The sequence below is a fragment of the Camelus bactrianus genome, chromosome 6, assembly GCF_048773025.1.
Source record: "Camelus bactrianus isolate YW-2024 breed Bactrian camel chromosome 6, ASM4877302v1, whole genome shotgun sequence".
NCBI classification, from domain to species: domain Eukaryota; kingdom Metazoa; phylum Chordata; class Mammalia; order Artiodactyla; family Camelidae; genus Camelus; species Camelus bactrianus.
The window spans coordinates 565,679-591,931 of NC_133544.1; the positions used below are offsets into that span (position 1 = coordinate 565,679).

Below are 26,253 nucleotides of genomic sequence, written 5' to 3' on the forward strand. Positions count from 1 at the left end.
CAGGAGCCACAGCAGACTGCCCTTCGCAGGAAATGCTCCAGGAAACGGAGGCCAGTGCCTGGTCAGGGTTGGCTCTGCTGGGCGATCCAGGCCAGCACTTCGGAAGAGCTCAGTCATCCACGGGACACAGCCCTGGGTGGCTGGACAATGTCCAAGTGTCTGTGTGAGCCTTTCAGTGTGTCAGGGCAGAGGGGGCGAAATCAATGTGCCGAGTCTGTGGCTCCACGGCCCCAGGGGAGGCCAGCAGGACAGGCTCCTGGCAGGGAGCTGGGACCAGCAATGAGTGTCTGTCAGTAAAGCCACAGCACTCCAGGGACATTGGGAAGGGCCATTCCAGCTTCCTGTGGGGGACAGACAGACAGACAGTCAGAGGAATACCGAGAATTTTATGCAGTACAGGGATTGCTCACTCCAGTGGGCTCCGCACCAAAGACGGTGAGGCCATGGGGCGGGCAGCCAGGTCTAGGAGCATCGCCGGCCCTCAGGGACCCTGCCAGGCGTGAGGACACTGGGCACCCTCTGCCTCAAGGGTGCTCCGGAAACCATCCTGGGGGTCTCCCCCACTCGCAATCTCCCTAACACGGAACACCTAAACAACAAGCTGAACATGCCTATGGTCCCTGAGGCCTGCCCGGCCCCAGGCCCTGCCCCTCACCTCCATCCCCTGGACCACGGATCTGCCTCCAGCCACACATTCCCGTGGGGACACCAGGACGGTCGATACCGGGCTGGCCCCACGGGTCCTCGAGGAGCACCAGTCCCAGAACAGCTGCCCCCCAACAGGCCTGAGGGCCCCGTCCTGACCCTGGGGCAACATCAGGCCACAGCGTGTCCCCCATGCACAACCCCTCCTGGGCCCCTGGAAGCCAAGTGGCCGACGCCTTCCCTTGAGCCCCTGGGTCAGCACCGGTGTGAGCCTGAAGTCAGCCTCCTGCTGCTCCTGTCCCCTAGGGGCCCTGCCCCGGGCAAGACCACTGACACACTCCTGTCAGCGTCACACCTCTCCTGCCCGCACCCCCATCTCACACACACACACACACACACACACCCTGGGCTGCCACCCCACTGCGCCTCTGGGCCCCCACCAGGTGCCCCCTCCTCCCGCACTCCAAGGGGAACGTCTGCCACTCTGAGCTTTGAAAACCTGCATTGCTGTCCGTGTGTGGTGTCCGTGGATGTGGAGAAAAGAAACCCTTGTGCACTGTTGGTGAGGACATAAAATGGCATTACCGTTGTGCAAAACGGTTTGGAAGCCCCTCAGAGAAATTTCAGAAACAACTACCACACTTGCAGCAATCCCACTGCTTACAATAAACCCGAGCGAACAGGCAACAGGTCTTAAAGAGGCACTTGAACACCCACTTCCCAGCAGCTCCATTGACAATACCTACCACGAGGCGGGAACGCGAGTGTCCTTCCGTGGATGGACAGATGAGCACGATGTGGGCTGAGCGTACAATGGAACAGCACTGCCCCTGAAGAAAGAGGAACAGTGTGACGTGTGTGACAGCACGGGGGCACCTGGAGGACATCGGAACGCGTACCGTGAGCCAGGGGCAAGACGGTGAATCGTGTGCGATTCCACTTGTGTGAGCGATTACGAGTGGCCGCATTCCCAGAAAGACAAAACACAGAAGTGGCTGCAGCCGGGGGAGAACGGGGGGTGTTGTTTACGGGCATAGGGTTTCACACGTAAAGACGGGGAGAGTTATGGAGACGCAGGTGGTCGTGATTGCACTTTATGAATGTACTCACTGTCCCCAAGACCCGGAGAAAGGTGTAACATGGTACACTTCCTTAGGGGCAACTCCTATTCTTTTACCACGATAAAAAAACCTTTTAAGCGGGAGAAATCTAACCCATTCAATAACATCTGAACGCCTTCAGGAAGACCTGGAGCCTGTGTCCCTCCCTGTGGAAGAAACCGGCTGCAGCAGGTTGCAGCTGCACACCTGCCTGGCCCAGGGCTGACCCCCTGCGGAGGCCGGCGGACGCCGCGGGAGCAGCGTCTCCACGCTGACGGCGTGAGGGTGCAGGGCAGTGACAACGTGCACGGCTGCAGCACAGCCCCCCAGCCAAAGGACGGCTCCTACAGTTTGCTCTCCAACAGGTGTAAACTTCTCTTCTGAACAACCCTAACCTAGAGACACACAAAGGGAAGGGAACGCTAAGAAAGCTGCTCACGCCTTAGCTAACCTGACGTAGAACAAGGACAGCACTACCCACTGCGTGTCGGCCACCGTGGACCACGTTAAGCTTCCCGATTAAAAGGCAGCAATACACTTTGTGTCTCCACCTAATGCAGGGAAATTACCTCAGATGTAATATAAAATTGCCAACCCTCCTCCAGGAAAGGCTTGAACTCCCATTGCCCATCTTACGTATCTTCGGCTGATGTTCACTTCTCGTGTTGATGAATAACCTCCGTCTTGGGTGTCCTGCAGCTTATATGCTGAGGTATGTAGCATCACCACTAGCATGTCTTATGTGAGACGGAAGAGGGTGGGGGCGGCCGGTACAGGTTGGTTATGAGAGAAGGAGACGGAGACGGTGGAGCAGAAGGACACAGAGCACATTCACATTACATCTACATGAGGACCACGTCTCCCTGGAGAAAAATGGAGACAGGCAGAGAGACTCCTGTACAGCCAAGGCGCTGAAGAAAGGTCCACGAGGAGTCACGTAGGGAGGGAAGAGAGGTACTCGGTTTGGAGCGCAGCCTCGAGGAGGGGACCCGGGACGGGGAGACACGTCATGGGCCCGGAGGTCTTCCCTGGGGAGAGGGCAGCTTGAGAGCGTTAGTAATATGAATGCTAACCAAGTTACGGATAAGAACAGATGAAAACAGTTTGAACCTTCACAGGGACCAGGAAAATATAAAAAGAGAACCACTCACCAGAGGGGTACAATAGCTAAAACTTAAAACACTGGAAGGGGCGAACAGGGGACTAGGTGACACCGGAGACCCCACGTGACCTGGAAGACAGAACCATGGGAATTACCCAGTCAGAACTACAAAAGGAAGAACAACTTTTTTAAAATTGAGAGCAGTTTAAGGAATCTATGGAACTACATCAACTGTCCTAACATTGGCATGATCAGGCTCCCAGAAGCAGAAGAGAGAGAGAAAAAAGTTGAAAATGTACTTAATGAAATTATGGCAAAAACGCACCAACCATGAAGAAAGAGAGACATTTCCAGGCGTAGGAATCACACAGTCCCAAACAAACAGAACCCACAGAGACCCACACCAGGACACGTCACAATTAAAATGGCAAAAGTTAAGGATAAAGAGAGAATGCTGAAGACAGAAAGAGAACAAGACAGTCACGTACAAGGAACTGCCACAAAGTTAGCAGTTGATTTTTCTGCAGAAACTCTGCAGACCAGATGGGAGAGGCATGATCTATACAAATGCTGGATGGAAAATACCTACAACCTAGGAGGAGGTGTCACCCCGCAAATTTGTCATTTACACCTGAAGGAGAGACAAGAACTTCTCAGGCAAGCAAATCCTGGAGCAGTTCATCAACCCTCAGAGACACGTCAAAGGTCTTCCTGGAGGGGAACACACAGGCTATTGCAAGATGCAAGAATTTACAGCAAAGGCAAATCCCACTAAAAGGCAAATTAAAGCCTGAGGGCCATCAACTAAATAAGCAAAAGATTAAAAGATAAAATACATAAAATTAACTGTGACTGCAGTAAACAGCAGTTCACAGGAAGAAGTAAAATATAACATCAAAAAAACGGGGGGCTCACAGAGGGAACTAAAAAAAAAAACACACATGTGAAAACCTGCTCACATTCCTAATCATTAGGGAAATGTAAATCAAAACCAAAATGAGATGTCACCACAAAGACTACAAGTAAGAAATATTGGTGAAGAGATGGGGTAAACGGAATCCTTGTCGCTGTTAGCAGGAGTGCAAATTGGTGCAGCCTCGGGGGAAAACAGTAAGGAGTATCCTCAAAACAACTAAAGACAGAACTATCACACGCTCCAGCAATTCCACTCCTGCCTATACATCCGAAGGAAACAAAAACAAGAATTTGAAAAGATACATGCACCCCAAGGTACATAGCAACTGTATGAACAGGAGTCAGCATACGGAAGCAACACAAGTGTCTGTCGGCAGAAAATGGATACAGGTGGTACGATGTATACGCACGACGGAATAATGCTCAGCCGTGCAGAAGAATGATTTCTGCCGTTTGTGACATTGGTGGTTCTCTGCAGTATGAGGCTTAGTGAAGTAAGTCAGACAAAGGCAAATGCTCTACGATATCACTTGTATGTGGAATCTAAACATTAATAGAAGTGAATAAATATAACAACAGGAAAACAGACACACAGATAGACAGATCAAATTAGTGGTTACCCGCGTGGAGAGGAGAGGGGGAAGGGGCTACGTAAGGACAGGGAATTAACAAATACCAACTACTATGTATAAAATACATAGGCTACTAGGACTATTGCACAGCACAGGGAGTAGAGTCAGTGCTTCTGATATCTTCAACTGGAATGTAGTCTCTAAAAGAATTGAATCACCATTTGGTATGCTGTCCACCTGAAACTAATGTAACGTTGTCAATGAAGTGTATTTAACTTAAGTATATGTACATACACAAATTCATATCAAACTAAGGAACCATCTTCAAATTCCACCCACAACACTGGGGATCAATCATGCTTCTCTGTGGGGCGTGACTCCAAGACATTGGGCCAAGAAGACGACTCAGGTTACAAAAATGGACATGGCTCCTGCCCCGAGACACACAAGGTCTTGGGACGCTGGTCCAGACTGCGTTCTTTCTCTGAAACTACCTTACGTTACGTGAGGCTCATTTGCTGTCCATTAGGCCTTTTCCACGTCAGACAGTGACTGAGCCATGTGTGTGCCCAAGGCCTTCCAGGCCGCTGTCCGTGGTCCTGACTCGGACTAGCAGGCTCTCTCAGCTACTGTCCATGGTTCTGCTTCTGCTGCTCTGCACGGGGTAATGATATTTTTAGATTAAACACACTTTGCCCTTTTAGGGTAGTTTTAGGCTAACAGATACGTTGAGCAGAAAGTCACAGAGTTCCATAACTTCCACTGCCTCCACACGTACGCCCAGTTTCACCTATTATGAACATCTATCTCCAGTGTGCTACACTTGTCAGAAATGATGAGACAACTTAATAAATTATGATTAACTGAAGTCCATAGGCAACACCATGGCTCACTATTATCTGCACAGTTCTATGAGTTTTGACAAAGGCATGATGTCATTTGCATCCAGCGGCCCCGAGGCTGCTGTCCATGGAACTGCCTTGATCAGGTACACTGTTCAGACTGCTGCCCATCGGTCCACCATTTCAGCAACACACAGTACAATTTCACTGCCTTAAGACTCCCTGTACCTCACCTCCTCATTTCCCACCCCTCCCACACAAACTCCTGGCAGCCTCTCATCTTCTCATTGCCTCCATAGATGAGCTCCTTCAAATACCATACAGTAGGAATCTCACAGACAGTATAACCTTCTCCGGTTGGCTCCTTTCACTTAGCAATGTGCATTTTCATTTCCCCATGTCCTTTTGTGGCTCAATGGCTCATTTCTTCTTCTTTTTTAATGGTCATTTCTTATTTTGGGGGACTATGGGAGGGTAATTAATTTTTCTTAATGAAGATACTGGGGATTGAAGCAAGGACCTCATGCATGCTAAGCACACACTCATTCATTGATCAATACCCTCCCCCCATTTCTTCTCCTATTAACTTCTTTTTTCAACAGCTTTATTGAGATACAATTGATACACAAAATAAACGCATATATTCGAGGTACACCTGAGATTGCACATACGCAGACACCTGTGAAACCATCACTACTGTCAAGGTAGTCGACATATCCATTTCTCTAGAAGTTTCCTTGTGCTTTGGGTCTATTGGGATGGGGGGAGGAGCACACGTATGTGAAGAACATTTATCACGAAATCTACTCTCTTAACAAATATCTGGGTGCACAATGCAGTGTTGTAAACCGTAGGCACAATGTTACACACAGAGCCTCAGAATAGAACTCATTTTGCATAACTGGAAATTTATACCTATTGAATCACAGCAGAATCAAAGAATATCACCACAGAAAATCAATGAAGCACAAAAGAAAGAAGCCAGAAGGAATAGAGGAACAAATTATCTACAAGACAGACAGAGAACTATTAAAAACAACAGTGATAATAGGACTTTCCCTGCCACAATTACTTTAATGTAAATGGATTAAATTATCAGAGCAAAAGATAGAGAGCGGCTGAGTGGATAACAAGCAAGGTCCAAATCTGTGCCATCACAAGGGACTCACTTTAGGTTTAAGGACACATGTAGGCTGGTCATGAAGGGATGGAAAAACGTACTCCATGAGAAAGGCAAACGAAAGGAAGCAAGGATGGGTACACTTGGACAAAATAGACTTGAAGGTAAAAACAGTCATAAGACACCCAGAAAGACGCTATACAATGATGAAAAACTCAATTCTTCACAGACGGCTTCGTCCTTTTTATTCTGAAATCCTATCCCACTGTCTGGATGCATCCACTCACCTACTGAGGGACATCCTGGGCGCATCCAAGTTTGAGTTAAGCTACGAACAAAGCACCTGCAGACATTTATAAACCATAAACATCGCTGCGCAGATTTGGGGTGGGCATGAGTTTTCAGCCCATTTGAACAGGTGAGTATCTAGGAATGCAGTTGCTGGGTTGTATGGCAAGATTAGGTTTAGATTTTGGAGAACCTGCCGAGCTCTCCTGCAGACGGGCTCTTCCGTTTTGCACCCACCCGCAGCGGAGGAGGCCTCCTGCTGCCCCACACCCTCACCAGCGTTGGGAGGTGCCGGGTTTCGGTGTTGCTTCTGGACGTCCACCGTTCTAACAGCTGCGTGGTGGTCTTACTTGTTTTCACTTACAGGCTCCAGCGACGTAGGACGTGGAGGAAACTTGCGCTTCCTTCTCTGCATCTGTGAGTCTTCTTAGGTGACAGGTCTGTCCAGGGCTTTTAGTCACTTTTAACTGGGTTGTTGCTTTCCTTGTTGCTGACTTTTAACAGTTCTCTGCATATTTCGGACACGAGTCCTTTATCAGATACGAGGTTTGCAGATGTGTGATTCTCCCAGTCTCTGGCCTGCCTTTCATTCTCTCGACAGTGTCTTCCACAGGCAGGCATTTTCCACTTCAGTTAAGTTCAGCTAGTGACTTCTTTTTCGTGGAATGCGCTTTTGGTGTTGTACCTCCTGGCTCTTCGCCGAATCAAGGTCACCTAGATTCCCATGGTTCCGTTCTTTGCGTTGAGGTCAACGACCCACTGTGAGTCAACTTCATGACCACTGTGAGTATGTGCCTCAGCTCGTTTCCTGCTGGGATGCAGGTGCTCCACCACCACTTGGTGAACAGAGCCCCTTCTCCATTAGGTTGCCTTCGCTCCAGGCGAGCTCTCAGAGGTGGGCCTGGGCAGCGAGAGGTCACTCCCTTATCTGAGCTCCTTTGGTGCTTCTAGAATGTTCTGCCACTGAGGGGGACATGCAATCAAATGGCCTTCAGCCATCTGCAGAAAAATTATTTCTAACAGAATTTGCACCCAAACCAAGGATAAAGTGTAAAGGTAGAATAAAGGCATCCCCTGACAGGCAAGATCTCAGACAACGTCCCTCCAGGCATCCTCTCTCAGGAAGACAGCAGACGGCCTTTGGACCTGAACTCTCCACGTCAGCTGCCTGCGCCCCGGCCGATCATGGACTCCAGCCACCGTCATTGTGCCAGTCACTTCTTTACGACAAATCTCTTTCTAGATACAGATACAGACCGTATACACAGAGGTAGGGGTACATCCTACGGATTCCGTTCCCCTGGAGACTAACACACCCTGGGGCACAACGCAGTCTTCTTCCAACCCACAGGAGCCGACTGACTCCAGAGAGGATGGGAGGGCAGGTCCACGGCACTCAGCAGCGTTCCTGAAGAGGGGGTCTAAACTGCACTGGAAAGCCAGCTCAAGGGCCCAGCATCGATGCTTAGTTAAGTCTAAAGCACGTGCTTCCACACGTACAACGTGGGAACGTCCAGTTACACGCACTGGGTCTGTTCACAACGCAGCGCATTTCCTCCTAAACGGTACATCAAGTGATTGAGCCTCGTAGAAGGAACAGCATCCTGGATTAGAACGGCAGCAAGTGTCACAAACCTGCTGGAAAGCAGAGTGGATCCCTCCCGCGGGCGGCCCCACTCGGCTTGCTCACTGGCTGCCCAGCACTCGAGCTGCTCAGAAAGGCACCTTCGTGCGGTCCTGCTGTGAGGAGCATGAGCCGTTCTCCACCTTCGGAGACAAAACGCTGGCTTCCTGTAAGAAAAAATATGGTGCTGCCCAGGGTCCTTGCGCTTCGCCTGGCCGTGTGGGTGAGCTTCCCCCGTCAGGATCTGTGGCACCAAGTTCACCACACGGAGCAGAGGGAGGCGGCCCAGGCCAGCCAGCGCGTTCCAGAGCCACGTCCCGGCCCTCTCCGACCCTCTCCACGCCCTCGTCTCTGGCTGCTGCGCTTCTCAGTGAGGGGCTGGGGGACGCACACCTGACGGCAGCTTGTCAGCTGAGCTGGAGCCTCAGCCAAGGGACAGCCTTGGAGCAGGTGGGCCCTGGAAGAAGCCCCCGGGACACAGGAGACTGGGGCTCAAGAAGGTGGCTGTGCCCCCAGTCCCAGGTGAGTCCCCGGGAGGCACCCCATAAGTGAGGGTCCTTGGCTTCACACGGGGCAGAACTCAAGAGCAAGCCGTGGGTCAGGAAGAGTAGGTTACTCAGACAGAGGCACACTCCGCAGACAGAGCGCGGGCGTCTCGCTCAGCAGGGAGAGCGGCCACGCGGAGCGGGGGCGCTGGTTCCCATGGGCTCAGTAGCGTCGCATGCTAACTAGTGGGGGGATCGTTCCAGCCGCCTTGGGGAAGGGGCAGGGGGTCCCAGGACGTGGGCCACCACCCACTTGTTAGCCTTATGGCCAGCCTCAGAACTGTCCTGGCCCCTGTGGGCACGCCATTCACCAGGCTGGTATGTTACAACGAGCCGACAATGAAGCTCAAGGCCAACTGGAAGTCAACTCTTCCACCATCTTGGGCCTCAAGATCTATTGGGGGTTGAGTCTCCCACCGTCTCCGTGCTAATTGCTGTGTCATTCCTTTAATGGCGGTGCCCTGCCCCCTTCCCTCCTGTCCCCCCCACGCAGCAGACCTCAGCGGCAGAGAAACCTGTGAGCCCCCGGGAGTGGTTTAGCACAAATCCTCTCCCGGGGCCGCAGCCTTCCGTTGCTCCCTGACTCCTCTGGACCCCTCTCGCTCCCCACACCTTCCTCCAAGGGGGGCTGCGGGCTCCCGTGCCCATCAGCCGCCAGCCACTGGGATAAGAGCGTCAGCACCCAGGGAACGGCGGGAGCAAGGCCCAGCCAGCGCCTTGGCCCCACGTTGGCTAACTCCGTCTGCGGCTCTCGCCCAGGGGCCGTCCTGCATTTCCTCCTCCTGGAAACGCACAGCCTCCCCGCACTGGTCAACAGCTCCATCCTCCAAACACAGACTCAGCTCCTCTCCCTGCTCCAGCACAGGGCGCACCCGCCAAGCAGCCTGCCTGCCGTCCTGGTGGGTCTCAGCCCAGGCTGGTCTCTGCCGTGGGAGGTAGGGTGCAGCAGGAGTCAAGACACCAATCCCTACTCTGCCTCCGTCACACTCCATGTGATGGGCCTGGAGGGGCAGGCTTGAGTGTTACTGATGGCGCCCCAGTCATAAAACTCTGCTTGGACGGGGCACGGGGAGGGGGCTTTCTGATTAAAAGATGCAGGCTCAGGGAGCTGAGAAGTCAGGGGTGTGGCCCAGCAGGAGCCCCAGGAGCTGCCCTCCCGCCTACACGGTTCAGACGGATACCTCCAAGGAGACCGCTGGAGAAGGCAGTGCTGGGGGAGCCGCCTGCTGACACAGGCATGAGCTGAGCGTGGGGACCCGAGCCCTGCACACCTCCACACGGTCCGTCTAATCCATACAACATGGACGCAAGGGTCGTTTTGAGCTGCAGGCAATTAAAAAAGCAGACACAAGGCAATCTCTCCGCCTCCTGCCTTTTACAAGGCAAAGCAGGGCGATACCTGAGGACACAGCAGACCCTTATCAGCACCTGTCAGCGCCTGCCCTGCGAGCCTGCCTCACTCCCTCTCCCATTAACCCACGTACCTACCTTCCCCGCTACACTGACCAGAGACACAAAGTCCCTCTCTTTGCCTTCACCCTTGCCTACAACTCAAGTCCTTTAGTTCGGGTCTATACACCCAGTGTTAACCCCCTGCCCCCGTACTCATCCAGGGCACCCTCTGTTCCTATCTTCTAATCACTCTGGGAGATGCTTTTTTCAGAAACCTGAGGTGGAAGGGGGAACTGGCCCCCTCTTCTACAAGAGCAAGCCTCTCCCCGACCTGACAAGGGGCAAGCCAAGTCTGAGACTTCCTACGGTGAGAGCCCTGGCAAAGAGGAGGGAACGTGCACAGGGAGGTGTCCATCAGCCCTGCAGGAAGACAGCCAGGCAGCTTCCACCTCTAGCTACCTCCATCTGATCCCTGTCCAGCCGGTACTGGGAGTGCCAGGAGGCACTAGAGATCTGTGTTGAGGCAGGAGTGCAGAATGAAATGGGGATCCGAGCTGGGAGGACCAGGGTGCACTGCAGATCTGTGCTGGGAGGACCAGGGTGTAGAGCAGTTCTGTGCTGGACGACCAGAATGCACAAAAGATCTGAGCTGGGAGGACCAGGGTGGAGAGAAGATCTGTGCTAGGAGGATGAGGGTGCACAGAAGATCTGAGCTGGGAGGACCACAAGGCACGGGAGATCTGAGCTGGGAGGACCAGGATGCATTGCAGATCTGTGCTGGGAGGACCAGGATGTAGAGCAGTTCTGTGCTTGACGACCAGAATGCACAAAAGATCTGAGCTGGGAGGACCAGGGTGGACAGAAGATCTGTGCTGGGAGGACCGGGGTGCACTGCAGATCTGTGCTCAGAGGACCAGGATTCACGAGTGATCTGAGCTGGGAGGACAGAGATGCACAGGAGACCATCTACAGCAACCAGCCCAGGAAGCCGCCTGCTCCCCACACGGCAGACCTGCAGGAAGTGAGACCTCTACCTCCAGTGAAAGTCCAAGAAGCCGAACAACCTGTAACAGCACCCCCATGCCCAGCAGGGGCGTGACCAATAACCGACAGCGTCCATCATTTTGTCCCTGCGTCCGGCTTAGGACCCACATGAGAAAGCCGGACGTGCCCCCAGCCATCACAGGGGCGCCTGCATCTCATCCCTGGTCCAGCTTCCCCAGCCGACCGCCTCATCACGCACCACGGAGCTCGCCCTTTTTCTCTAAAGAACCTTTCTATACACAGAAAATATTTTAATAGATTAACATACTATTTATTATACGCTATGCATACATGTATTAGAAACACATGTCACACACGTGTGTCTGTGTACAGTAACGCTGAACAGTACATACACGTAATAAAACCGCAAAGCTCTCCCGCGTCCCTGCCTGCCTGGAGGCTCTGCCAAGCCCGGTGCTGGGTGTGGACGCCCTGGCTGCACCAGCTCGGAATAATCAGGCTCTCCTTATCCTGTTAAAGCATTTTCAGCAACTTAGGAGACACAAGGTCTCATGACAGTGGCTCACAGTCGCTGTTAAAAAGCAGCCCCAAATGCATCTTGGGACCTAGACACAAGCGGAGACGAAAGTGAAGGTGGCGGAGCGGGTCTGAGCAGGGGCGGTGATCCCCGGAGGAAGCGAGCAGAGCAGGGGTGGCGGGCGGTCCTGTGGGGCCCAGCAGAGCACCTGGGCTGGACTCCGCTCTGTGCAGGCCGGAAGGGGCGCAGCACGCATGTCGCCCACCCAGCCCTTGTAGGACACGTGCCCGGGAAGCCCCCTTCCCCACCCGCGGCTCTTCTGAAGTGGGCACTGCGTTGTCCCCCAGGGCCCCTGATGCTGCAGGCACAGAACAGCCCAGGGGTGCGCACGGGGCTTGGAGTGAGCGGCGGCACTCCCAGCCAGCAGAAGCTGAAGGTCCCCGCCCCACTCCTGGGGCACACGCAGCGGTGGAGGGCCTGCACGCTATTGCTCAGCCAGACAGCCTTCTTCCAGCCCCAGAGACCACCGTGAACTCTGCAGCACAGAAGACAGCTGCTGCTGGGGAAACAGCTTCCCTCTGACCTTGCGTGTTACACCGCCCTGCGGTCAGATATGGGGGACAGGGATGCAGCCACGGATGGAGGGAGAGAAGAGGCTTGGACCCAGAGGAAGACAGCCGCCCACCCAAGGGGCCGTGCTGGCAGGCGGACAGGACAAAGCTGGGGTTAGGCTGCGGCCTGTGCCCACCGCACTCACCAGAGAGGAAAGAGGTGACCACTGGCCCTGGGAGGACCGGGGGCTCAGGGCGGAGGCCGGGTACCCCAGGCAACAGCCAGCCAAGCGGGCAGCACCCCTGTGGGAGGTAGGGAACAGGTGACCGCCGAGACTCCCACTCTCAGCCCAAGGTCCCAGGACACCACTCGCCCCACCCCCAGGCATCTATGTGAGGCGCCTCTGCTGCGTCTGGACTCCCCCAGGTCATCTGAGACAGAAACCACCCAGAGAAAAGGGAACTTCAGGAAGCAGGCAGTGCCACCGGTTTCAGTCCTGTTCTTAGTGTTCGCAGGGTTGCGGGCAGTCAGCTCACATCTACGGGAATCCAGCCAAGAAATCCTAGGAACTGGGGCTGCAGGCACAGAGATCAGCCTGGAGGAGCGCAGGTGCCTGGGGCCAGAGGAGGGAAGGGGTGGCGGCAGCACGGAGACCCAGGCTGCAGGGGAGCCACCTCCATGGCTTCCACCTTCGGTGAGTGCAGCCCAAGAGGAGCAGGGGCAGAGGGAGCGCAGGGGGCATTGGAGGGGAGGCCCCACCTCAGGGACCCCACAAGGCTCCAGGAGCAGCTGAGGTGAAGGCTGGGAGCTGGTGGGCACAGGCAACCGTCCCACCACCTGGAAGGTCCAGGGACCAGGGGAGACTTCTGGGGACACTGGGGACACAAAAGAGGGTTAAGGTACCCAAGGACGAGGAGCTCTGCTGGGAGGGGGCCAGCATGGGACTCCAGGGAGAAAAGCCATCCCTGCTGGGAGGGCACCCGGGTGGGACTCCAGGGAGAAAAGCCATCCCTGCTGGGAGGGCACCAGGGTGGGACTCCAGGTAGAAAGCCAGCCCTGCTGGGGGGCACCAGGGTGGGACTCCAGGGAGAAAAGCCAGCCCTGCTGGGAGGGCACCAGGGTGGGACTCCAGGGAGAGAAAACAACCCTGCTGGGAGGGCACCAGGGTGGGACTCCAGGGAGAAAAGCCAGCCCTGCTGGGAGGGCACCCGGGTGGGACTCCAGGGAGAAAAACCAGCCCTGCTGGTAGGGATTCCAGGGTGAGACTCCAGGGAGAAAAGCCAGCCCTGATGGGAGGGCTCCAGGGTGGGAATCCAGGGAGAAAAGCCAGCCCTGCTGGGAGGGCACCCGGGTGGGACTCCAGGGAGGAAAGCCAGCCCTGCTGGGAGGGCACCAGGGTGGGACTCCAGGGAGAAAAGCCAGCCCTGCTGGGAGGGCACCAGGATGGGACTCCAGGGAGAGAAAACAACCCTGCTGGAGGGCACCAGGGTGGGACTCCAGGGAGAAAAGTCAGCCCTGCTGGGAGGGCACCAGGGTGGGACTCCAGGGAGAAAGTCAGCCCTGCTGGGAGGGCACCAGTGTGGGACTCCAGGGAGAAAAGCCAGCCCTGCTGGGAGGGCACCCGCGTGGGACTCTAGGGAGAGAATCCAGTCCTGGGGTTAACACAGGGTTCAGGGAGTGGAGCGGAACTAGGCTGAGGGCTCTGCGTTGACTCAGAAGGTCAGAGGCTGCCAAGGGCCAGCACCAGGGACAAAGGTCACGGAGGCTGAATGTAAGAGGGGGCAGAACACCTGGAGGTCAAGGAGGGCAGCCCCAGGCGCTCTGAAATCACATGGACCTCGTGCACAGGAGCAGAAGCCTGGGGGTGGACGGGGGCCAGAAGCTAACTTGGAGTTCAAGAGAAGATGGAGTTGGTGCAGGTGAGAGGCCACTGAAGGGCAGGAGGGCAGGGGGAAAGCCTCAGGGGTTCAAGGGAGCTGGTTGAGCTTGTGCAGGGGAGAAGAGGGCTGGAAGGGCAGGGAGCTGCCCTGAGGGGCTCCAGGAAGGGGGTTGAGCTTGTGCAGCTCAGCAAAGGGCTAGGAGGGCAGGAGGAAAGCCCCAGGGGCTCCAGGTTGCATTCAGAGCTTCCGCCTGTAGGCTGGGGGCAGGCAGGTACAGGACTGCCCTGAGGAGCTCCAAGGAGCTGGTAGAGATTGTATTGATGAACAAGGGGCTGGGAGGGCAGGGGGCAGCCCCAAGGGTTCCAGGGCACAGGTTGAGCGTCTGCAGGGGAGCAGAGGGCTGGGTGGGCAGAGGGCAGCACCAGTGGTTCCTGGTAGCAGGTTGAGCTTCAGAGGGGAGCAGACGTCTTTGAGGGCGGGGAGCAGACGTCTTTGTGTGCAGGGAGCAGCCCCAGGGGATCCAGGGAGCAGGTTGAGCTTCTGCAGAGGAGCAGAGGGTTGGGAGACCAGAGAGCAGCCACAGGGTCTCCAAGGAGCAATCAGAGCTATGACCTGTAGGCTGGGGGCAGGCAGGTACAGGACTGCCCTGAGGAGCTCCAAGGAGCTGGTAGAGCTTGTATTGGTGAACAAGGGGCTGGGAGGGCAGGGGGCAGCCCCAAGGGTTTCAGGGAGCAGGTTGAGCTTCTCCAAGGGAGCAGACCTTTGTGAGATCAGGGGACAGCCCCGAGGGGCTCGAGGGAGCAGGTTGAGCTCGTGAGGGTCAGCAGAGGCCTCGGAGTGCAGGGGGCAGCCCCAGGGGCGCCAGGGAACAGGTTGTGCATATGCAGGGGAGCAGAGGGCAGGGAGGGCAGGGGGCAGCCCCAGGATTTCCAGGGAGCAGGTTGAGCTTGTGCAGGTGAGCGGAGGGCTGGGAGGTCAGGGGGCAGCCCCAGGGGCTCCAGGGCACAGGGTGAGCTTTGCATGGGTGCGGAGGGCAGGGAGGGCAGGGCGCAGCACCAGGAGTTCCAGAGAGCAGGTTGAGCTTCTGCAGGAGAGTAGAAGCCTGGGAGGTCAGGGAGCAGCCCCAGAGGCTCCAGGGAGCAGGTTGAGCATGTGCAGGGGAGCAGAGGGCTGGGAAGGCAGGGAGCAGTCCCAGGGGTTCCAGGGAGCAGGTTGAGCTTATGCAAGTGAGCGGAGGGCTGCGAGGGCAGGGGGCAGCCCCAAGGGGCTCCAGGGCACAGGTTGAGCGTCTGCAGGGGAGCAGAGGGCTGGGTGGGCAGAGGGCAGCACCAGTGGTTCCTGGTAGCAGGTTGAGCTTCTACAGAGGAGCAGAGGGTTGGGAGACCAGAGAGCAGCCACAGGGTCTCCAAGGAACAATCAGAGCTATGACCTGTAGGCTGGGGGCAGGCAGGTACAGGAGAGCCCTGAGGAACTCCAAGGAGCTGGTAGAGCTTGTATTGCTGAACAGGGGAATGGGAGGGCAGGAGGCAGCTTACAGAGGTCCAGGAAGCCAGTTGTAATTGTGAGAATGAGCAAAGGGTCAACACAACAGCGGGGCTCCCCTGTAGCTAGCGGATTAAAGCCCGGATCTAAAGTACAGCCACACGAGGAGCTGAGCCAGGTTGACGGCTGTGGGGATGGTCAGAGGGGCCACGGCTGCTCCTGGCCAGTGTCTCCTGGGACAAGGGTCTCAGAGGCTGCCAGTGAGCAGGGGGCTGAGGTCAGAGGACAGGGACATGGGAGCTACAAGCTGGGGTGGCGTCAGGGGCCCAGGTGTGAGGGGTAAGTGAGCTGAGGGGCTCCAGCTGGAGGACCAGAAGAGGGACAGGAGCTCCCTGAGGCACAGACTCCGCAGCCTGGCTGAGGCAACAGGGATGAAAGGGGAGGGGCCAAGGAGGAGGCCTGCAGGGCCAGGGGCCAGGGGGCCAGGGGCCAGGGTCCAGGGGGCCAGGGGCCAGGGCCCAGGTGCTCTGGCTGCAGAGCTGACCCAGAAGACACGGGCGCGGAGGGCAAAGAGCAGGCCAGGCAAGGGGCCACGAGCAGGCTCTGGGTGGTGGAGGCCCACCACGCCAAGGAGAGGCCCGCTCACCCAGGGCAGGGCCGGGCTGGGGCAGCAGGACGGTGAGCTCAGGGGACCAGCGGACGCTGGCCAGGAGCAGGCAGCACTGGTCAGGACTCAGACACAGGGCTCAGTCAGGCCAGGCACTTGCAGGAGGTCAGGGACCTGGGGGGCTGTCACCCAGGTGATCACCCAGCGCTGACCCACAGCTACAGAGGCACGAGGCGTCAGGTGGTGAGGGCCCTGCCGGCCAGCTGCTTTGCAGACATTCTGGAAGCACGTGGGCGCTGGGCTCAGGGGTGCCCAGACCTGGGCTCGTGACACCCTGCCTGGACCCTCCCAGGGGTGAAGCCCTGGTGGTCACACGGCCTGCTTTCTTGCAGTCTCCACCAAGGCCCCATCGGTCTATCCTCTGACTGCTAGATGCGGGGACACGCCTGGCTCCACGGTGGCCTTCGGCTGCCTGGTCTGGGGCTACATCCCTGAGCCGGTGACGGTGACCTGGAACTCGGGTGCCCTGTCCAGCGGCGTCCACACCTTCCCGTCAGTCTTCATGTCCTCGGGGCTCTACACCCTCAGCAGCTTAGTGACTCTGCCCACCAGCAGCTCGACCGGCAAGACCTTCTTCTGCAACGTAGCCCACCCGGCCAGCAGCACCAAGGTGGACAAGCGTGTGGGTAAGTAGACAGGCCTCAGGGCGGGAGTCCACTCCCAGACAGGACCGAGATCAGCCCTCCGCCCGGCTTGAACCACATGCCAGGATGGCGACCTCTGCCCAGAGTATCAGAGGAGGAGCAGTTCCTCGCCTGGAGGCCTTCCAGGATATGTGAGGGGTCCTCTGGGTGTTTCTATCAGGTCCAAGGTGGGCACAGGATGCACACCTCTACCGCACATAGCTGGTGCTGGACCTGCCAAAATCTGTCCCTGACCTATTCCCGCCCCAACAGACCTTTCGCCCTCACCCAGAAACCTCCTGTCTGCTTTCTTTGCAGAACCGCATGGAGGATGCCCGTGTCCCAAATGCCCAGGTGAGTCAGACAAGCCACTCCCTTTTAACAAGGAGGTGGCCACAGCCCTGGCGTGCTGGGAATACATGTGTCCTGGAGAAGGCTGGCCCAGGAGCTAACTGCCCACCCTGTCTTCCCTGCCAGAGCCTGAGCTCCCGGGAGGGCCCTCCGTCTTCGTCTTCCCCCCAAAACCCAAGGACGTCCTCTCCATTTCTGGGAGGCCCGAGGTCACGTGCGTTGTGGTGGACGTGGGTAAGGAAGACCCCGAGGTCAATTTCAACTGGTACATTGATGGCGTTGAGGTGCGAACGGCCAACACGAAGCCAAAGGAGGAACAGTTCAACAGCACGTACCGCGTGGTCAGCGTCCTGACCATCCAGCACCAGGACTGGCTGACGGGGAAGGAGTTCAAGTGCAAGGTCAACAACAAAGCTCTCCCAGCCCCCATCGAGAGGACCATCTCCAAGGCCAAAGGTGGGACGGACAACGGGCGCGGGAGGGTCCTGTGGGGCTGCTCGGAGTGACCGTCGGGCTCACAGACACGCCTGTCCCCACAGGGCAGACCCGGGAGCCGCAGGTGTACACCCTGGCCCCACACCGGGAAGAGCTGGCCAAGGACACCGTGAGCGTAACCTGCCTAGTCAAAGGCTTCTACCCAGCTGACATCAACGTTGAGTGGCAGAGGAATGGGCAGCCGGAGTCAGAGGGCGACTACGCCACCACGCTGCCCCAGCTGGACAACGACGGGACCTACTTCCTCTACAGCAAGCTCTCGGTGGGAAAGAACACGTGGCAGCAGGGAGAAACCTTCACCTGTGTGGTGATGCATGAGGCCCTGCACAACCACTACACCCAGAAATCCATCACCCAGTCTTCGGGTAAATGAGACTCACCCCGGCACCCCAGCAAACCCCCCTCCCCGAGGCCCTCAGGGTCCCGCGTGGACGCCTGAGCCCCACCCCTGTGTACATAACTCCCGGGCCTGCATGAAATAAAACACCCAGTGCCTCCCTGGGGCCCTGCAACCCTGTCATGGTTCTTTCCGAGCAGAGCTCCTGCGCTCGCAGGGCCTGCGGGAGGCGGGGGCAGGCCAAGCTCTGAGGACAAACTTGGTGCCATCAGTGAACTGGGGGTGACCCGAGGCAAGGGATGGGGTCTGCCAGAGGCATCAGCTCCCCAGGGTCCAGCGTCCGGCCAGCACCTACTCAGACAGGACTGTGTAGAGGGGATCTGGTAGAGCCCCCCAAGGAACTTCAGGGAAATGAGTGCCCAGATATTCCCCTCTGTCCAAGCCCAACTGTGGGACAGTGGCAAGTCCTTGTGCCCGCAGTTCCCGTCCCCGGGGCCTAGAGAAACCACGTGCTGACACCCTGTCAACATGGGAGCCACGCCTGGCCGGCGATGGGGGCACAGGCCTCCTGCTCCCAGGACACACAGAGATCAGTCCCCACCCTCCCGCAGGCGAGGTGCTCGGGGCCATATCTGTACACTCGAGGGGACACTCACCCAGACTCGTAGGAAAAAAGCCCTCTCATGGAGCACACCAGCCTGCACACCCCTCGTCCACCTACAAACTCACGCACACACACGTGCCTGTGCAACTGAACACAAGCGCACAACCACAAAACTGCACACAAGCCAGCCTTGCTCACTGGGTCCTCAATGGGGTATCCGCCCAGGGCCAGACCAGAGCCTGGAGCCGGGTCTCGTGAACCCTCTGTGGACACCAGATTGGTCCCCACTCCTCAAAGCCCCAGCAGCACTGACAACAATGGCCAGCTCAGACCCCCACCCCTCCTCTCCCCAGGACACCTGCGTCCCCTCCTCAACACACAGAGACCCAACACCCCACTGGTCCCTAGCACGCCCACCCCACCCCCTCGGGCACACAGGGACACCCCAAGGTTGCCTCCGCCCTTCCCTGCACTAGGACCCACCACAGACCTGCTCTGCAGACCCCTGCCGTCTAGGCCTGACCTCCAGTGGGAGGGAAGGCAGGGGTCAGGGCACCCTCTCCCCAGAGGACCCCATGAAAGGCACCGCACTGGAGTGGATGAGGGACCCCCACGGGCCAGGCTTACATATGGCCCAAGGGGTCCTGGCAAGACTGAGGACAAAGCTGGAGGAATAGGGGACACACGGTCGGTACCCAGGGATTGACCTCAGGGAACCATTGATCCAGCCCCCCAGGGGGATCCTAGTGCCCCACCCGCCCTGTCACACAGCTGACCACCCCCTCCCTGTCCAGAGCCACTCCTGGAGGAGGAGAGCTGTGCCGAGGCCCAGAGCGGGGAGCTGGACGGGCTGTGGACCACCATCTCCATCTTCATCACCCTCTTCCTGCTCAGCGTGTGCTACAGCGCCACAGTGACCCTCTTCAAGGTGGGCGGGCCAGGCTAGCTGTCCATGCTGTCCCCACACAGTGCCCGCACAGTCCCCCTTAACTGTCCATTCCCTGTCCCTCCCTGTCCTTCTCTGTCTCTCCAGTCCATTCTGTTCTCTCACTGTCCCTCTCTGTCCCTGTCGGGACGTCGCTGTCCGTAGCTATGCCCACGCAGTCCTCGCGCCACCCCACCGGAGCACACTCGCGGCCGGCAGGCCCCGGGATGGGAGGCCAGGTCCTTGGGGGAAGCTGGCATGGGGGCCCCGGCTGTGCTCACACCCGCCGTCCCTGCAGGTGAAGTGGATCTTCTCCTCGGTGGTGGAGCTGAAGCGGACGATCGTCCCAGACTACAGAAACATGATCGGGCAGGGGGCCTAGCGTGTCTTCTGGGGGTGTCCACGGCCACCCCAGGCCTCAGAGGTACCCCAATCATCACTCCAAGCTGCTCAGCCACTACTCCGCCCGCTGCCCTGCCAGCTCTGAACTCTCGGCCATGTTCACCCGCACCTCCATCCTCCGACCTCACGGCCACCACCGACCACACCCTGCACCCTGCCCACCTTCAGGGGACCAAGTGGACAGCAGGTGCTACCACCAACCTGAGCTGAGGGGTCTACCTGTCCTCACCGGGAGTGCCCGGGGCACCCTGGGGTTCCTCTGGACGAGCAGGAAGCTGCCATCCCGGGGCAATGGGCACGGCCCACTCTCTGTGGACACTCTCGGGCCTGGTGACCAAGGACGGTTCCAAAAAGGAGGCACACTGTGTGAGATGTCTGCTGGAACAGTGCTGCCCCGGCCGACCTCACTCAGCAGGGAAGCCTCTGGATGTGCCACCAACGTTCAGCCAAGTGCTCAGCTCTGAGAAGGGCCTGGGCCCATGGCCCCTACAGTAGACAGCTCTGCCAGGAAGGGGGTGACGTTTCCTCGCCAGAGCTTCCCAGAGACGGGCCTGGAGACAGGGTCCCCCACGGGCAGAACGCAGCCTCGCTGGACAGACCAAGAGGGACACTGGCAAAACAGGGCAGTATCCGCAGCCAGCCTGTCCCGTGGCCAGCGGCCTGAGACACGTTCAGCAGGAGCACCCTGCACTGGGCGGTGGGGTGAGAGGCGAGCCCCGGGAGGAGGGGGCCCGACAGACTGGAATCCCGGCCCGAGACCCCTAGGCCTCTCCTGTCTTGACCCTGGATGGGGAGGGGCAGGCCCCACTGCCGGATGGTGGCGGGGGAGGGGGGGCGCTACAGCCAGAGGTCACGCCAGGCCTCGCTTGGGAAGCTGTGCATCCTTTCTAAACGTCTGGCACCCACGAACTTTCTGCGCTGTTTATCTTTGGTTGGGTTTTTTGTTGGGAGACTCTGGCTTGTCATGTTTTGGGTTGTTCAGACAATAAAGCATCCTTTACCATTCCATAGCTGTCTGGGAATCGCTCTGTGTTGCGGCCCCTCCCCTGGTGCCTCCACAGCCTGGCTGCCCTCCACACCCTCCCAGCCCCAGGCCCCAGCTCTCCCCCCACCACACCCATCCCTGGGGTTCCCTGGGGGTGCGGAGTCAGCAGCAAGTCCCAGGTGTCGGACGCCTGGTCAGCACGGCTGCTGTAACACGCAGCACAGTCGGGTTGGAACCACAGAAATGATTGTCTCCCGTCCTGGAGCGGCACGTCCCAGGTCGAGGAGCGTGAGGGCCACTGTGCCCACCGGCTGCCTAGGCTGCAGGGCCGGAGTCAGGACTCAGTCCTCCCGGGAGGCCAGACCCTGAGCTCCAGTCCCTCCTGGTGGTTCCATCTCAAAGGAACAGTCTCAGGTCCCGGGTTGTAGGAGACACAGCACTCCCCAGAGGGCAGACACAGGAGCCACAGCTGTCTGCCCTTCGCAGGAAATGCTCCAGGAAACGGAGGCCAGCGCCTGGTCAGGGTTGGCTCTGCTGGGCGATCCAGGCCAGCACTACTGGAGAGCTCAGTCATCCACGGGACACGGCCCTGGGCGGCTGGACATTGTCCAAGTGTCTGTGTGAGCCTTTCAGTGTCTCAGGGCAGAGGGGGCGAAATCAATGTGCCGAGTCTGTGGCTCCACGGCCCCAGGGGAGGCCAGCAGGACAGGCTCCTGGCGGGGAGTTGGGACCAGCACTGAGTGTCTGTCAGTAAAGCCACAGCACCCCAGGGACATTGGGAAGGGCCATTCCAGCTTCCTGTGGCGGAAAGACAAACAGACAGACAAACAGAGAGACAGAGGAAGACAGAGAATTTTATGCAGTACAGGGATTGCTCGCTCCAGTGGGCTCCGCACCAAAGACGGTGAGGCCATGGGGCGGGCAGCCGGGTCCAGGAACATGGCCGGCCCTCAGGGACCCTGCCAGGCGTGAGGACACTGGGCACCCTCTGCCTCCAGGGTGCTCCGGAAACCATCCTGGGGGTCTCCCCCACTCGCAATCTCCCTCACACGGAACACCTAACCAACAAGCTGAACATGCCTATGGTCCCTGCGGCCTGCCCGGCCCCAGGCCCTGCCCCTCACCCCCATCCCCTGGACCACGGATCTGCCTCCAGCCACTCATTCCCATGGGGACAGCAGGACGGTCGATACCGGGCTGGCCCCACGGGTCCTCGAGGAGCACCAGTCCCAGAACAGCTGCCCCCCACCAGGCCTGAGGGCCCCGTCCTGACCCTGGGGCAACACCAGGCCACAGCGCATAACCCATGCACAACCCCTCCTGGGCCCCTGGAAGCCAAGTGGCCGACGCCTTCCCTTGAGCCCCTGGGTCAGCACCGGTGTGAGCCTGAAGTCAGCCTCCTGCTGCTCCTGTCCCCTCGGGGCCCTGCCCCGGGCAAGACCACCGACACACTCCTGTCAGCGTCACACCTCTCCTGCCTGCACCCCCATCTCACACACACACACACACACACACACACACACACACACAAACACACACACACACACACCCCCTGGGCTGCCACCCCACTGCGCCTCTGGGCCCCCACCAGGTGCCCCCTCCTCCCGCACTCCAAGGGGAACGTCTGCCACTCTGAGCTTTGAAAACCTGCATTGCTGTCCGTGTGTGGTGTCCGTGGATGTGGAGAAAAGAAACCCTTGTGCACTGTTGGTGAGGACATAAAATGGCATTACCGTTGTGCAAAACGGTTTGGAAGCCCCTCAGAGAAATTTCAGAAACAACTACCACACTTGCAGCAATCCCACTGCTTACAATAAACCCGAGCGAACAGGCAACAGGTCTTAAAGAGGCACTTGAACACCCACTTCCCAGCAGCTCCGTTGACAATACCTACCACGAGGCGGGAACGCGAGTGTCCTTCCGTGGATGGACAGATGAGCACGATGTGGGCTGAGCGTACAATGGAACAGCACTGCCCCTGAAGAAAGAGGAACAGTGTGACGTGTGTGACAGCACGGGGGCACCTGGAGGACATCGGAACGCGTACCGTGAGCCAGGGGCAAGACGGTGAATCGTGTGCGATTCCACTTGTGTGAGCGATTACGAGTGGCCGCATTCCCAGAAAGACAAAACACAGAAGTGGCTGCAGCCGGGGGAGAACGGGGGGTGTTGTTTACGGGCATAGGGTTTCACACGTAAAGACGGGGAGAGTTATGGAGACGCAGGTGGTCGTGATTGCACTTTATGAATGTACTCACTGTCCCCAAGACCCGGAGAAAGGTGTAACATGGTACACTTCCTTAGGGGCAACTCCTATTCTTTTACCACGATAAAAAAAACCTTTTAAGCGGGAGAAATCTAACCCATTCAATAACATCTGAACGCCTTCAGGAAGACCTGGAGCCTGTGTCCCTCCCTGTGGAAGAAACCGGCTGCAGCAGGATGGAGCTGCACACCTGCCTGGCCCAGGGCTGACCCCCTGCGGAGGCCGGCGGACGCCGCGGGAGCAGCGTCTCCACGCTGACGGCGTGAGGGGGCAGGGCGGTGACAACGTGCACGGCTGCAGCACAGCCCCCCAGCCAAAGGACGGCTCCTACAGTTTGCTCTCCAACAGGTGTAAACTTCTCTTCTGAACAACCCTAACCTAGAGACACACAAAGGGAAGGGAACGCTAGGAAAGCTGCTCACGCCTTAGCTAACCTGACGTAGAACAAGGACAGCACTACCCACTGCGTGTCGGCCACCGTGGACCACGTTAAGCTTCCCGATTAAAAGGCAGCAATACACTTTGTGTCTCCACCTAATGCAGGGAAATTACCTCAGATGTAATATAAAATTGCCAACCCTCCTCCAGGAAAGGCTTGAACTCCCATTGCCCATCTTACGTATCTTCGGCTGATGTTCACTTCTCGTGTTGATGAATAACCTCCGTCTTGGGTGTCCTGCAGCTTATATGCTGAGGTATGTAGCATCACCACTAGCATGTCTTATGTGAGACGGAAGAGGGTGGGGGCGGCCGGTACAGGTTGGTTATGAGAGAAGGAGACGGAGACGGTGGAGCAGAAGGACACAGAGCACATTCACATTACATCTACATGAGGACCACGTCTCCCTGGAGAAAAATGGAGACAGGCAGAGAGACTCCTGTACAGCCAAGGCGCTGAAGAAAGGTCCACGAGGAGTCACGTAGGGAGGGAAGAGAGGTACTCGGTTTGGAGCGCAGCCTCGAGGAGGGGACCCGGGACGGGGAGACACGTCATGGGCCCGGAGGTCTTCCCTGGGGAGAGGGCAGCTTGAGAGCGTTAGTAATATGAATGCTAACCAAGTTACGGATAAGAACAGATGAAAACAGTTTGAACCTTCACAGGGACCAGGAAAATATAAAAAGAGAACCACTCACCAGAGGGGTACAATAGCTAAAACTTAAAACACTGGAAGGGGCGAACAGGGGACTAGGTGACACCGGAGACCCCACGTGACCTGGAAGACAGAACCATGGGAATTACCCAGTCAGAACTACAAAAGGAAGAACAACTTTTTTAAAATTGAGAGCAGTTTAAGGAATCTATGGAACTACATCAACTGTCCTAACATTGGCATGATCAGGCTCCCAGAAGCAGAAGAGAGAGAGAAAAAAGTTGAAAATGTACTTAATGAAATTATGGCAAAAACGCACCAACCATGAAGAAAGAGAGACATTTCCAGGCGTAGGAATCACACAGTCCCAAACAAACAGAACCCACAGAGACCCACACCAGGACACGTCACAATTAAAATGGCAAAAGTTAAGGATAAAGAGAGAATGCTGAAGACAGAAAGAGAACAAGACAGTCACGTACAAGGAACTGCCACAAAGTTAGCAGTTGATTTTTCTGCAGAAACTCTGCAGACCAGATGGGAGAGGCATGATCTATACAAATGCTGGATGGAAAATACCTACAACCTAGGAGGAGGTGTCACCCCGCAAATTTGTCATTTACACCTGAAGGAGAGACAAGAACTTCTCAGGCAAGCAAATCCTGGAGCAGTTCATCAACCCTCAGAGACACGTCAAAGGTCTTCCTGGAGGGGAACACACAGGCTATTGCAAGATGCAAGAATTTACAGCAAAGGCAAATCCCACTAAAAGGCAAATTAAAGCCTGAGGGCCATCAACTAAATAAGCAAAAGATTAAAAGATAAAATACATAAAATTAACTGTGACTGCAGTAAACAGCAGTTCACAGGAAGAAGTAAAATATAACATCAAAAAAACGGGGGGCTCACAGAGGGAACTAAAAAAAAAAACACACATGTGAAAACCTGCTCACATTCCTAATCATTAGGGAAATGTAAATCAAAACCAAAATGAGATGTCACCACAAAGACTACAAGTAAGAAATATTGGTGAAGAGATGGGGTAAACGGAATCCTTGTCGCTGTTAGCAGGAGTGCAAATTGGTGCAGCCTCGGGGGAAAACAGTAAGGAGTATCCTCAAAACAACTAAAGACAGAACTATCACACGCTCCAGCAATTCCACTCCTGCCTATACATCCGAAGGAAACAAAAACAAGAATTTGAAAAGATACATGCACCCCAAGGTACATAGCAACTGTATGAACAGGAGTCAGCATACGGAAGCAACACAAGTGTCTGTCGGCAGAAAATGGATACAGGTGGTACGATGTATACGCACGACGGAATAATGCTCAGCCGTGCAGAAGAATGATTTCTGCCGTTTGTGACATTGGTGGTTCTCTGCACTATGAGGCTTAGTGAAGTAAGTCAGACAAAGGCAAATGCTCTACGATATCACTTGTATGTGGAATCTAAACATTAATAGAAGTGAATAAATATAACAACAGGAAAACAGACACACAGATAGACAGATCAAATTAGTGGTTACCCGCGTGGAGAGGAGAGGGGGAAGGGGCTACGTAAGGACAGGGAATTAACAAATACCAACTACTATGTATAAAATACATAGGCTACTAGGACTATTGCACAGCACAGGGAGTAGAGTCAGTGCTTCTGATATCTTCAACTGGAATGTAGTCTCTAAAAGAATTGAATCACCATTTGGTATGCTGTCCACCTGAAACTAATGTAACGTTGTCAATGAAGTGTATTTAACTTAAGTATATGTACATACACAAATTCATATCAAACTAAGGAACCATCTTCAAATTCCACCCACAACACTGGGGATCAATCATGCTTCTCTGTGGGGCGTGACTCCAAGACATTGGGCCAAGAAGACGCCTCAGGTTACAAAAATGGACATGGCTCCTGCCCCGAGACAC

General features: G+C 56.6%; 2 gene segments (V, D, J or C); both read left to right on the forward strand.

Moving 5' to 3' along the window:
• Nucleotides 1-607: 607 nt before the first annotated feature.
• LOC141577858 (Ig gamma chain C region-like) lies at nt 608-18,229 on the forward strand. The segment is given in 9 exon segments: nt 608-987; nt 1,922-2,112; nt 12,015-12,103; nt 12,786-12,913; nt 14,068-14,138; nt 16,581-16,874; nt 17,190-17,225; nt 17,349-17,678; nt 17,762-18,229. Coding segments are annotated over 9 exon segments (1,848 nt in total).
• Nucleotides 18,230-19,433: 1,204 nt separating this feature from the next.
• Nucleotides 19,434-20,995, forward strand: LOC141577859 (immunoglobulin heavy constant gamma 1-like; the record flags this gene model as incomplete). The annotated part of the segment is given in 2 exon segments: nt 19,434-19,586; nt 19,882-20,995. Coding segments are annotated over 2 exon segments (237 nt in total), but the record flags the coding sequence as incomplete, so codon positions are not given.
• Between the last annotated feature and the right edge of the window lie 5,258 nt (nt 20,996-26,253).